The sequence below is a fragment of the Chenopodium album genome, chromosome 22, assembly GCF_948465745.1.
Source record: "Chenopodium album chromosome 22, dcCheAlbu1.1, whole genome shotgun sequence".
Taxonomy (NCBI): Eukaryota; Viridiplantae; Streptophyta; class Magnoliopsida; order Caryophyllales; family Amaranthaceae; genus Chenopodium; species Chenopodium album.
Genome location: NC_137855.1, coordinates 8,500,747 through 8,513,897, shown reverse-complemented (window position 1 = coordinate 8,513,897; position 13,151 = coordinate 8,500,747). Strand labels below are relative to the sequence as shown.

General features: G+C 37.4%; 1 protein-coding gene across 1 annotated transcript; it reads left to right on the top strand.

The window, feature by feature from the left end:
- Positions 1-12,041: 12,041 nt before the first annotated feature.
- Positions 12,042-13,099, top strand: LOC145603877 (uncharacterized). Its single transcript, XM_081659850.1, has 2 exons — positions 12,042-12,486; positions 12,639-13,099. Exons 1-2 carry the CDS (start codon positions 12,042-12,044, stop codon positions 13,097-13,099), a joined length of 906 nt encoding a protein of 301 aa, XP_081515976.1.
- The last annotated feature ends 52 nt before the right edge of the window (positions 13,100-13,151 follow it).

Sequence of the window (13,151 nt, the reverse complement as noted above, 5' to 3'; positions counted from 1 at the left end):
GTCACGGAGTCGCGCCCGTGGTCGTTGGATGTTTATTGATGTTTCCGAAAGGAGGCATGGGGTTTTTCTTTTATTGATGTTCCAAATGGAGCATGGGTTGGACAACCTTGTCTATTGCGTAATCCAATGAATAAAAATAATGATTTATCTAATATTAATTAATGGAGTCTTAGTAATATAAATAGTTGAGTCGTGTGTTGAGTCTATAATTTAATGATGCATGATGATTGATTATTAGTAGCATGTTATGGATTTCTTAATTTATTTTGGAGCTTGTATGTACTCAGTTTTGCTGATTGCGTGCTTTGTGTGTCTTTCTTTGGTCATGGCCTTCGCCTTTCAATGACCCTGTGACGATCCAATTTTTACACTTGTAATATTGGGGAGCAGAATTACCACAGGTTCTTACACATGCAACATTCATCAGGGTTGTGGGATCTTGAGTAGAGAGTTGGTTGTTTGCATTTTATTTCTTTTGCAAGTTTGAATTTATTTTAATTCAATTTTATTCGACACTATTTCTTTTGGGTTTGAATTTATTTGAACACAGAATTTAATCACTTACTACTTTTATTGGGTTTTGAATAAGGGCCTTAATGGTTCCAAGTTGTATGACTTAATTTGGTTTCATTCGTTGGTTTTGAAACTTATTTATAACTGATTTAGTTTTTCCGCTGATATTTTCTGATAAAGCCTTAACGTTTGAACACGTGGCGGTAGCACGCCAGTGAAGGAGTTATGTCTTCGTCGTGTGCAATTACTAGATATATAATTGGATCAAATTATGGAGATAATTAAGTCCGGACATTTGGGTCGTCGTTTTGCCATAGCTAGAGGTACTTACGATCTTTGGACTAGTAAAATAGGCCAAAGCCCAATTGGACGGATCCTATAAGGTCACACAAAGGGGCTAGATCGAGCATTAGAGGACGAGGCCCATCATGGGCCTCATCACTCTAGGTGGCCGGCCATATGGGGCTTTGAGAGGCTATTGGGCTTCGTGCCCTAGTCTAATTATAATGAGATTATAAATAGACTAGGTGCCTAGGTTTGCATGAAGGAATTAACTGATCATTTTAGATCAAACCCTAATTAGCAAACACGAAACCAACCCCCTCTCATACTCCTTCTCTCACGTCACTCTCCTCCTCCCGGCGCCGGTGGTGTCTCGTGGTGGTGGTGGTTCGTGCGGTGGTCGGTTGTCCGAAAAGGTGGTGATCGCGGTTTTCCTCAATCACTCGACCAATCTAGTATTGGTGGACGGCTCGTTCGAATCTCGTGGACTAAGTAGAGGAGCAACACTTGGGGCTCTATTCTCTCCCTGATTTGCCTGTCGAATAGCTTCGTGGAATTCACGCTTCAAAGGTATGATTATGTGTCTTGTGTGTTATGCATGCGATTCTTGGGATTAGGTACTTTATTGAATATGATTCATATATGTTATATCCGCTGCGTAGTACCTATAGAACCCTACAGTGGTATCAGTTAGCCTCTTGCATTAACGCGCTAGATCATAATAATACGATTATTTGATGTCCACGTTAATTTTATAATCAATTAAGAGGGAGAAATTAATTTAATTATGGTTCGATTATTATTTTAATGTGATTAAACTTTTGGAATCGGTTAAATATGATTTAATTATGCTCAAATAGCCATAAAGAGACCAAATTATGCCCTAGTATTTCGAAAATTTCGAAAACCTTAACCCTAAATTTCGAAAATTTCAAGCCCTAAAATATGATTTTGTGCTTGATTTTGATTTAATTCGATATGTTTTATACATAATTTTAATTAGGTTGATTCATGCATAAAAATGTTTTATGTATGATCATAGATTTAATTTTAAATGTTAAAATTAAATTAGGATTAATTTTATGATGAACCCTATTTTAAAATTGAATATGATTTAATTTTAATCTTATGGACTAATTTAATTTAATTAGGATAAATGTTATTTTAATTAAATTAAAACACAAAAAAAAAAAAAATTTAATTTATTTTGGCCGGCAACCGCGGCTGGGTGGCGCAGCCACGGCGGCTGCCGACCAGGTGGCGTCCAAGAGGGAGGGAAGGGAGGGCGGTGGTCTAGGGTGGCTGTGGGCAGCAGCGTGCAACCGTTGCACGGCTGCTGCCACGGCTGCAGCTGGGTGCTGCTGCTGCCTTGCGCGGCAGTGGCTGCTGCAAGGCAGCCAGCCACCGTGGCTAGCCTCGGCTGGCCACACACGGTGGCCTACAGCCCCAGCAAAGCAGCTGCCACGCTGCTGCCCTTGCGGCAGTGGCTGCTGTCACGGCAGCCAGCCACCGTGGCTAGCTTCGGCTAGCCAACCACGGTGGCCGGCGTGGTGGTTGCGGAAATTAAAAAAAAAAAATTCTGTTTTAAAAATATTATTTCAAGATAATTACGAATTATTTTGGGATAAAATCGGTTTTATTTTGGATAAGTTAAAATATTTTCAAAATATGATCCTTTATTTTAAAAGATAAAGTTGTTTTTTATTTGGATAAAATCTTTTTGTTTTAGGATAAAATCAAATATTCAAAAGTTGTTATATTTGATATTATCCATATTTAGTTTGTTATTTTGATAATTATCCTAAATTAAAGTGGTTAATTAAGGATAAGATTGATGAGGATATTCTGAGCATATTCCAAAAGGATAATAATTGATTTAAATAATGTGATTATCCCATAATTAGATTAGGATGTAATTGATTTTAAAATTATTTGATTGGCTAGTAATTAGGATAGAATCTCCTAAATTAGGATAATCATGGAAGATTAAATATGATTTTATCTTTCTAGATTAAAATATGATTTGATTCTATCTCATGACTAAATTAAATATATGATATTTTATGAACCGTCATGAATAATATATGATATTATCTAATTATGATTAAAATATAAGATATTTTAGGAAATGCGTTGACTTTATTATAAACATTCGATGTTGTAGTTTAGACAAGCATGTTGAGTGATTTATTATATGGCACTTTTATAATATATGATATTATGTTGCTGTATATAGACTAGTATGGCCCATAGATTCTCAAATACGATCTGCGTATCGTGATGTATTTTTGTAATCTAAATACGGTCTGCGTACCGTTGAGTATTTTTATAACTTTTATTTAATGTAAATAGAATAGTTATTTAAATGGTGTTAGCCCAAAAGAAGCCCATGAAGTGAAGGCCCAAAGGAGCAAGGTGGATGAAGATCCATAATGATTCAAGTGGGAGCATTTTCATTTCTAGTTTTCTTAGGACTAAGGGGCCATACTACGTCATATTTATTTTATTGCATTAGAAGATTATGCATGTTTAGGTTTATTTATGTTGTTTGATGATGCGCTAGAGTTCACTATATAATCACAGCATAATAAATCTAGATCCCAGCAATATTGATGCAGCTTTTCCAATTAAAAACCCGACGAAAACCTTGATCGTTTGTGATGGGTCAGCTCTCAGCAGAGCATCATAATATATCTTGGGGAAGTGGGGGTAGAACTGCATAACTACACTTTTAATTGGTTATATTCAACAAGGTTACCTAAATCGTTTAGAACCTTGAAGCTAAGAGTAATAATTAAACATGCGATGGTTAATTATTCAACCAAGAATTACAAGAGTTGTAATCAGTAAAGAGTTTACTCACCTTGAAAATGTAATGGTTGATGCGGGGAATCACTCTGGTTAATTATTGCACAAATAAAGGATCTTGGAATCACTTAAAATTCAATTGGGATCATTTAATTATTGAATAAAGTGTTTTAAAGTTACCAAATGAATATGTTTTTATGGTACTTTAATTTATTAAACATAATTATTAAACTTTGCCTTATTTTGACATAGATGAGTAGCCGTAATAACAATGACAACAGCGTTTACAATTTGCGACCATTCCTTGAAAAGGATAGGTTGACAGGGGAAAACTTTTCCAACTGGGAAAGAATGCTAAGGCTTGTTCTAAAATCTGAGGGCAAGGAGGATATCATTGATACCCCATTACCAGGACCTCTGCCAGAAAATCCAACTGCGGCAGATATCAAGAAGCACAAGGAAGCTCATGATAGAGCTATGCCTATCACTTGCTTAATGATTGCTACCATGGAACCTAGTCTTCAAAAGCGTTTTGAGGACCTGGATGCCTATTCAATCATGGAAGAGCTCAAAGTTTTGTTTAAGAAACAAGCTAGAGTTGAAAGGTATGAGCTTCATCGTGAGATTATGGATTGTAGAATGGAGAAGGGTGCCACAGTTCATGATCATGTTTTCAAAATGATCGGCCTAATTCAAAGTATGGAGAAACTGGGGTACCCATTTAGTGATGATTTGGCAACAGACATCATTCTCCATTCACTTCCAGAAAGTTTCAACCAGTTTATCATGAACTTTAACATGACTGCGAATGCAAAGACTATGAGTCAATTGCATGCAATGCTGGTTAGTGCTGAGAAACAAATCCCTAAGGAACCTAAGAAGGAAGTTCTTATGATTCAGAAGGGAAAGGGGTTCAAGAAGAAGGGGCAAAAGGCTAGTGCCAAGAGCAAAGGCAAGCAAGTTGCCAAGGCTCCTGAAAAGCCTAAGGCGAATCCAAAACCCAAAGTTGCAAGTGAGAGTGAATGCTTTTACTGCAAGAAGAAGGGGCATTGGAAACGCAATTGCCAGAAATACCTTGATTTCCTCAAGAAGAAGAATGGAGCATCAACCTCAGGTATTATGTTATAAACATTTTAACCTTCACTAAGGTATGTGATACCAAGTTGCAGTGCTTAACATTATGATGTTGCACAGGAACTGCAAGCAAGTGAAGCTAGCGTGGAGATGGAGCTTGAAGGTGCACTAGAAGTATTTGAGTGGCCAGAGATAGCTTCATAGTTTTAATTTCTGATTAGTTTATCATGACATTTAGAACTATTTCCAGTTTTTGATGAGACAATATTTCGGTTTTCTTGTTTTGAATACTGATTTGGTTTTACTTGGCTTGGACAAATGTTGATCCATGACCAAGGTAATAAATTGTTTTCATTTTGCTAGATATGAGTTAATTTTATTTATGACATTGATATATGTAGATCACGAAAGTAAATTTAGATGATTCAAAGCAAACATACTTATAACAAAGTAAAGATAGGTCACATAAACCATTTGCACATCCAAAGTTATGGATGGACTCTTACTCTTATATGATTATGAATCACTTAAGAATTAGAAGTCATGCTTAATAAGGTATAATGACCAAGTTACCTTTTAGTTGAAAGGGTAAAAGAGCTAAAATGACCTTTTGGAACACAAACACATGATGTGAGTGTACCATAAATTCAAAATTAGCAAGAGATTTAACTATTTCATTGCTTTTATTAACGATTTAAGTAAATATGTCGATGATTACTTAATGAAATAAAAGTTGGAATCATTGAAATGTTCAAAATTCCAAAATGAAATGTAAAATCAAATTTGGGATAAACAATTTAGCACCACAATATGATTGTTGTGATAAATGTTTAACTCAAAACAAATGATCATCTAAAGGAATTGTTGAATTAGTTCACAATCCAAGAACATTACAATTAAAATGTATGTATAAAGTAGGAATCAAACTTTGCTTGCCATGGTTCGATCCAAGATTTAATGATTTACAAATATCGTTTTGAGGATATGCATTAGAACAACAACAATTGCGAATATACTAAATAGAAACTTAACCAAAGCAATAGAAAGGATGGAAATATTCCAAAATAATCCTTTCTAAACAGGATTGAGGGATATGAAATCTATGTAAAATGTTTACAAAGATGACATAATAAACCCTAATTCAGAGGTATTATTCCTACAATCGCGTAAAACAAAATGTTTGTTGCTCGCGATAGTGTCTTTTTAGAAAGAAATGTCTTCCTACAAAGCCAAGTGGGAGTAAAGTTAGATCTCGATGAGATTCGAGACGAGCAACAAAGGGATGTAGATAACACTACATCAGAGACGAATGCGCATGAAATCAGCTAATTTGAACAAACATGTGTCGAAGCAAGCTAATTCAACTAGCGAGACTTCTATCGTCCTACTAGAATGAAATACTTCAAAGAGTTGAAGAGAATAATTCTATTGTCGCTCACACCTATCGTAGGTTACTTAGGATCGAAACAAACAGTTTGTTGGAATTCTAGTAAAAGGTGGATTCTAAAATTTTCCTACTAGAATGGTTGGAATCCATACCTACAAGCAAGCTTTGGACAAGTGCCAACTCAGGAAATGGCTTAAAGCCAAGAAATCCAGAATGGACTCCATGTCTGTAAAGATGTGCTAGTCCATGATAGTCTTACAAATAGGGTCAAACCTATTAGTCATGTAAGCCTATTCGGATTATTTCTAGTTATGGAAATCAAAATCACCTTCATGAAATGTTCTTGATGGATGGGATGTATATGATACAACTTAAGTTTTTGAATTCCAGAAATTCCTAGAAAGTTTTTTGCAAACTTCAAAAGTTCATTCATGGATTGAAGTAAGCATTAGGGAGTTGGAATATTCATTAGGAAATCAAACAGTTTGATTACCTTGGAAGAATGAAAAGAAATCTTGTAGAAACAAGAAGTTTAGTGGGAGCAATTGGTCTTCTTAGTCTAGTATGTAGTTGACATACAGTTCATATGAAACGATATATCAATGCTTGAATAAATCAAGCAATGGTTAGAAAGATTGTTTCTATATGGGAGACTTAGGAGAAATTGAGTACATGTTGGGAATCAAAATCCACAAAGTGAATCTTGAAGGATGACTGGACCTAATCAAGAGACTTATGTTGATAAGATTCTTGACAAGTTCAAGATGCAAGATTCTAAGAGAGGATCTCTTCCCATGTCTCATGGTGTTACACTCAGTAAAACTCAGTGCCCTAAAAGCTAGTTGAGTTGAGTTGTAAAGGCAGTGGACCTAATGCTTTTGCAAAAGGGACCATTACATGTACCATGAAATGTACAAAGCAAGTTGTTACATATGACTTGTGCATGTGTAGCAAGTTTCAAGCAAATACAGAATAAGCATACCGAAAGTTACCAAGAACAAATCCTTGAGTACTTGAGAAGCACTAAAGGAATTTTTCTAGTTTATGGTGTTAAAGGTAAACAAGTTTTGTCAAAAGTTTTACGAATGCAAGTTCTTTCCAAACAGGCAAGATGACTCTAGATTTTGATCTAGGTGCACAATTTTGTCAGTATGGAGAAGTATAGTGAGCTTGAAAAGTTCAAAGCAGAGCACTATTGCATGCTCAATGTCAGAATATGTGTATTAAACTATAGTCGGATAGTTTTAGAGGAAGTTCGGATTAAAATGTAATATGACTAAAGGGTCACCTTTGCCCAAGAACAAAGGAGCCAGGGTCACATCACAAATCCAAACAAATGGATATAAGATATCGCCTCAGTTATGAGATCATTGACCGGCGGAAGGTCACGTTCTGCAAAGTTTTATTATGAGTGAGAAATCACTAAACCCCTTCCATAGACAAAGGTATGAAAGTCATATTAAAGTCTTGGATTGAAGCAAATTATGTAATTTAAGTTGTGTATGTTTGTGGAAACATATTACATGAGAAAATACATCAATTTGCAGAATTATGTTTAAAACAGAAATTATTATTTCTCTTATTTAATTATGGTTTTAAAATTTAAATAAAATGTCCAAAATAATTATGGATTGATGGGCTCATCAGGTTATCTATCTGATAGAGACCTGGTGTATGAAACCCCACAGGTGAACAAAATCCACATATTATTTAAGTTCCTAGTTCGAAATCATTAAAGTGGACATAAATGATTTCAATGAATGGACTAGCATGTAAGATTGATTGGATAGCTCGGTTTCATGGGCTATAGGGGCATAGTGATGCTCGATCAATCACTTGGATATGCATGAATGATGCATGATCGAACTATTGACCTACTTTGAAGTTCAAGTATAGAGCTTCCGTATATATTAGTGGATTCCTTTGACATGAGTGGAACATTGATTTCATTCAATGGATGTTATAACTGTGGTACATTCAAACGTCTACCCGTAACTGGAGATTATAAAGGATGTTTCCCGGTTATTTCAGAAGTTGAGTGGGAGGCTTGTTGCCACAAGATTGGATAGAGTCTACCTATTAAATTAGGAAATGTGTCATGGCCGCTTGAAGAGGGAGAATTCAGAAAATACGTGGTCGCGTTCAAATGCATTACTCAGTAATCATTTGGTTTTGTAATTCTAACTCAGATTTCGAGAAACGATTTGTAGATTAATATGATCTCGACATGTGATGCAATCATATTATCAAATCGACATATACATTGACTTAAGGAATTTGAACATTGCACCCTTGTCTCAGACAAGTGGGAGATTGAAGGAGTTATGTCTTCGTCGTGTGCAATTACTAGATATATAATTGGATCAAATTATGGAGATAATTAAGTCCGGACATTTGGGTCGTCGTTTTGCCATAGCTAGAGGTACTTACGATCTTTGGACTAGTAAAATAGGCCAAAGCCCAATTGGACGGATCCTATAAGGTCACACAAAGGGGCTAGATCGAGCATTAGAGGACGAGGCCCATCATGGGCCTCATCACTCTAGGTGGCCGGCCATATGGGGCTTTGAGAGGCTATTGGGCTTCGTGCCCTAGTCTAATTATAATGAGATTATAAATAGACTAGGTGCCTAGGTTTGCATGAAGGAATTAACTGATCATTTTAGATCAAACCCTAATTAGCAAACACGAAACCAACCCCCTCTCATACTCCTTCTCTCACGTCACTCTCCTCCTCCCGGCGCCGGTGGTGTCTCGTGGTGGTGGTGGTTCGTGCGGTGGTCGGTTGTCCGAAAAGGTGGTGATCGCGGTTTTCCTCAATCACTCGACCAATCTAGTATTGGTGGACGGCTCGTTCGAATCTCGTGGACTAAGTAGAGGAGCAACACTTGGGGCTCTATTCTCTCCCTGATTTGCCTGTCGAATAGCTTCGTGGAATTCACGCTTCAAAGGTATGATTATGTGTCTTGTGTGTTATGCATGCGATTCTTGGGATTAGGTACTTTATTGAATATGATTCATATATGTTATATCCGCTGCGTAGTACCTATAGAACCCTACAGCCAGTAATTCTCTTGAATATTGTTCAGGGTCCTCAGAGGTTTAAAGAGAGAATTATTGGGGTGTTACATTTTAGGCTCCGGACCTGAAATTGGTTGGGACCAGCTCCTAAAATTTGGAACCGATACAACCGGGTCCTAAAATTTAAGAATTGGAATTGGTTCCAACAGGTACCGATTCCAGTTCCGGGTACCCACTTTTATACATCTACATCTACACTCTTTAAAAAGAGAGAAGACCACCGGCACTGTTCCTTATGAACAGTAGGCCAGTGCACGGTCACTTTTACCCTCTTGCTCATATGTTTATTACGAAATTGCCATTTGTTCTTGTTACTTCTTTTTCTTTTTACTTTTTCTGGTTTTCCTCGCTATTACTCATCTTTGGGGCTTTCAATACTCGCTATTACTCATCTTTGGGGCTTTCACTATCACTCATCATCATTTGCTTTTGCTATCACTCATTTTGGTCTTTTGATCTTGTTTGGTTTTGGTTTTCTCTTTTTTTTTTCCATGGTCATTAAAAATTTTTGGAATAGAATCGGTTATTGGTGTTGTTGGATTTGCCGTTCGTTTGATTGGTTTGTGTGCTGCGGTGATCGTTTGAAATGGATTTTTTTGAAGTCTGTTAACATTCATGGATATGCTCAATCTGGGTATCTTGTTGGGTTTCAGAGATTGCTTAAGGAAAACCCTTCCCTTCTCAATGAACGTAATCTTTTCATGCGGTATGTTCTTAATCTCTTCTGTAATATGTGAAATGGGATTTTGATTTTAATGAATTTGGAGAAAAGAGTTTTGAGTTTTTGTTGAATTTGGGAACTGGGGTCGTCTTGAATGTTGTTGAAATTGGGTGTTAATTTTTGTTGTTTTCTTTAATTATATGAGCTTTGTACCTGTGAGCTCTCCATGGCTTCAGATTTTCTATCTATATTTCATTGAGACAACTTTTCTGAGGTTAAGATGTTTTTTTTGTGTAATAGTCGAATATCAATTTAACAATCTAGGGTTTAATTGTTAATAAGATACCAAAAGTGAGGCAAGGAAAGGTCATGAGGACCGTTATGCCCCTCTTCTTAGACGACCACCGTTAACGGCGGCCATTTTTTTGCTGGTGGTTTCTCCGACCTCTGTTAACACGCCCTGTCCTTGTGCACAAACCCAGCGAAGAGCAAACTTCAAATTTCCGAAAAATTTAATTTTTTTTTATTTTTTTATTTTTTTTTTATAAATAAAAAAATTGTGAAGCAACCTTTTAATTTCTATCTTCTAAGCTACGTCAATCTATTCAACATGAAGGTTTTGATCATTTTAATTTAATTAATTTGTTTAATTTGTTATAAAAGTTCCCTCTAGAGCACGTCTCTTGGGAGGGTTTCTCTAGGGTTTCTAGGTTTTCCTTCGACTGAAGGTTTCTTCTCGTTTTTTTTCGAGATTTTTCACTGGTTTTCCATGGAGAATTCGTCTAAACAAATAGTTGGGATAAACACAAAAGGTCTTGCAAAGATGGTGCCTGGCGATAACAACCGTAATACTGAAGATGCGACTGATAAGGATGTAAAGACTGACTCGTACGCAGATGAGGAAGCAGTTGAATGGGATGAAGGAGGAGAAGAAGACGAGGATGCTAGGGTTAAATTAAGCCTCGTTGGTAAGATCTGGACTGACCGTTCTATTAATGTCAATGCCTTTATTAGCACTATGAAAAATGTCTGGAACCCTAAACATGGTGTCGACATTAGGAATGTAGGAAAAAACCTTTTCATGATCCAATTTTATCATTGGAGGGATAAGGGAAGGGTTTTGGAGGAATAACCTTGGCATTTTGACAAACATGCTTTAATACTGGGAGAAATTGGCTGTAATGATAAACCGTCTGATGTTGAACTATTTAACTTGCCAATGTGGGTGAGAGTGTACAATTTGCCTTTTAAAGGGAGGTTAAATGTGACAAATGTTGAGAAGTTAGGGAATAAACTGGGTACCTTTGTTAAAATGGATAGTTCAGCTTCTATAGGGATTGATAAATCTATCAGAGTGAGAGTGTTAGTGGATGTTCGTAAACCCCTGCGTAGAAGTGTTAAATTAAAGATGAGAGGTGGTGTAGAGTAGGCATTTGATGTAAAATATGAAAAACCTCCCTTATTTTGCTTTTATTGTGGGCTGCTTGGTCATGGAGTAAAGGACTGTGATGAATGTAGAGATTTGGACTCTGAGGTGCTGGGATATGGGATGTGGCTAAAAGCATCTCTGTGGAAAGGGAATAGAGGTAGGGATGATGAGGGACAAGGGCAGCAAGCTGGTTCATGTGTAAAAAAGTTGTTCGTTACCAAACCAAAACCAAGTGAGAAGAAGCAAACAGACCCGAGTGTGCAAATGATGATTAAAAAGATGAGTTCGTTTGATGTGTCTAGCTCCCAAGGTGCTGATCTTGTTCCTTTGGATGATACTATCGAAGGGATTTCTGGGGAGAGTACAGAGCAGGGTATAGAAGAAGATATGATTGAAAAGGAGGGGAATTATGATGCTGATATGGTGGATTTGGATAATGGTGAGGGGAGTGGTGAAAGGAAAAAAAAAAGACTTTGGAGCAAATCTGAAAAGAAGGGAAGCAAGGGTAGTGGGAAGGAGAAGGTGTGCATTGGTGTTAAAAGGACTAGGAGGGAGGAGGGGGTAATTGAAATCAAACTTATCGAGAATGAAGCTGGAGTAGCTGTAAAGAGAAGAGCTTCGGATCAGAAAACTGAAAATGTGGCGGGCCCCACTCCATGGGCTCTCGGTGATTTATGAATCACATCCTCTCTTGGAACTGCAGAGGCTTGGGGAGTGCCTATGCGGTGAATGCGTTTAAACGCATTGTAATAACTGAACATCCCCAAATGATTTTTCTCTCAGAAACTAAATTAAAAACTTTCGAGATGGAAAGAGTGAATGTTAAGCTGGGGTTCGAGAACTTGTTTGCTGTGAGTTGTGAAGGGGAGGGTCGAAAAAGAAGGGGTGGTCTGGCCATCTTGTGGAGGCCTGCTTTTGAGGTCTTTATTTTATCTTTTTCTTTGAACCACATCGATACGAGGGTCATTAGTGATGATAATGATGAATGGCACTTTACTGGTTTGTATGGCCACCCGGAAGAAGAAAACAAGTTCAAGACGAGGGTTTTGATGGAGACTCTTGCGGGGTCGAATGATTTACCTTGGGTGTGTGGAGGGGACTTTAATTTGATGTTGATGGCGTGTGAAAAACAAGGTGGCAATGTGTTTAATGTTGTAGAGGCAGAAATATTGAGACAAGCTGCTAATATGTGTCACTTTGAGGATCTTGGGTATGTGGGATATGACTTTACATGGAACAATAATAGGGGTGGTGAGGCTAATTTTCAAGAAAGGCTTGACCGTTTTTTTGCTACTGTCGAGTGGAAAGAAATGTTTCCGGGGTCCTTTGTTACCCATCTTACGAAGAGACGGTCGGATCACCTTCCTATTTTACTTTGCTTGAAGAAAAAGATTGGAGTGCAGGAGAAGAGAAAAAAAAAAAGAAAATGTATAGATTTGAGGAGATGTGGACTCGTGATCCGAATTGTGCTGAGATTATAGAGTCAGCGTGGTCTAAGGGAGGGGGAATTGATGCCAAGATTGGTGCTACTGCCTCTAATCTTCGATCTTGGAGCAGGGAGCAGTTTGGAGATTTTGCTCAAGAAGTTCGTGATTGTAAAGGTAGGATGGATTCGCTTATGAGGGAGGAGCAAACTGATGCCATCCTTGCCGAGATTAGAGCCCTTGATGATCGAATGGACGAACTTGAGACGAGGGAAGAGATTTACTGGCGACAATGGAGCAGACAAGAATGGATCACTAGTGGTGATAAAAACACAGCTTTTTTTCACCAAAAAGCAAAGCAGCGAGTTGCTAGAAACCACATTGCAACAATTAAGGATGAGGGTGGGATCTTATACGACAATGAAGACCAAATTTACTGAGGTTTTTGCTAGCTTCTATGAGAATTTGTTCACCTCTAGTAATGATGTCGAA

Coding starts and splice junctions, on each gene's coding strand:
- LOC145603877 (XM_081659850.1), top strand. CDS start 12,042: ATGGAAAGAGTGAATGTTAAGCTGGGGTTCGAGAACTTGTTTGCTGTG. Junction 12,487..12,638: donor ATGGAACAATAATAGGGGTG/GTGAGGCTAATT, acceptor ATTGGAGTGCAG/GAGAAGAGAAAAAAAAAAAG.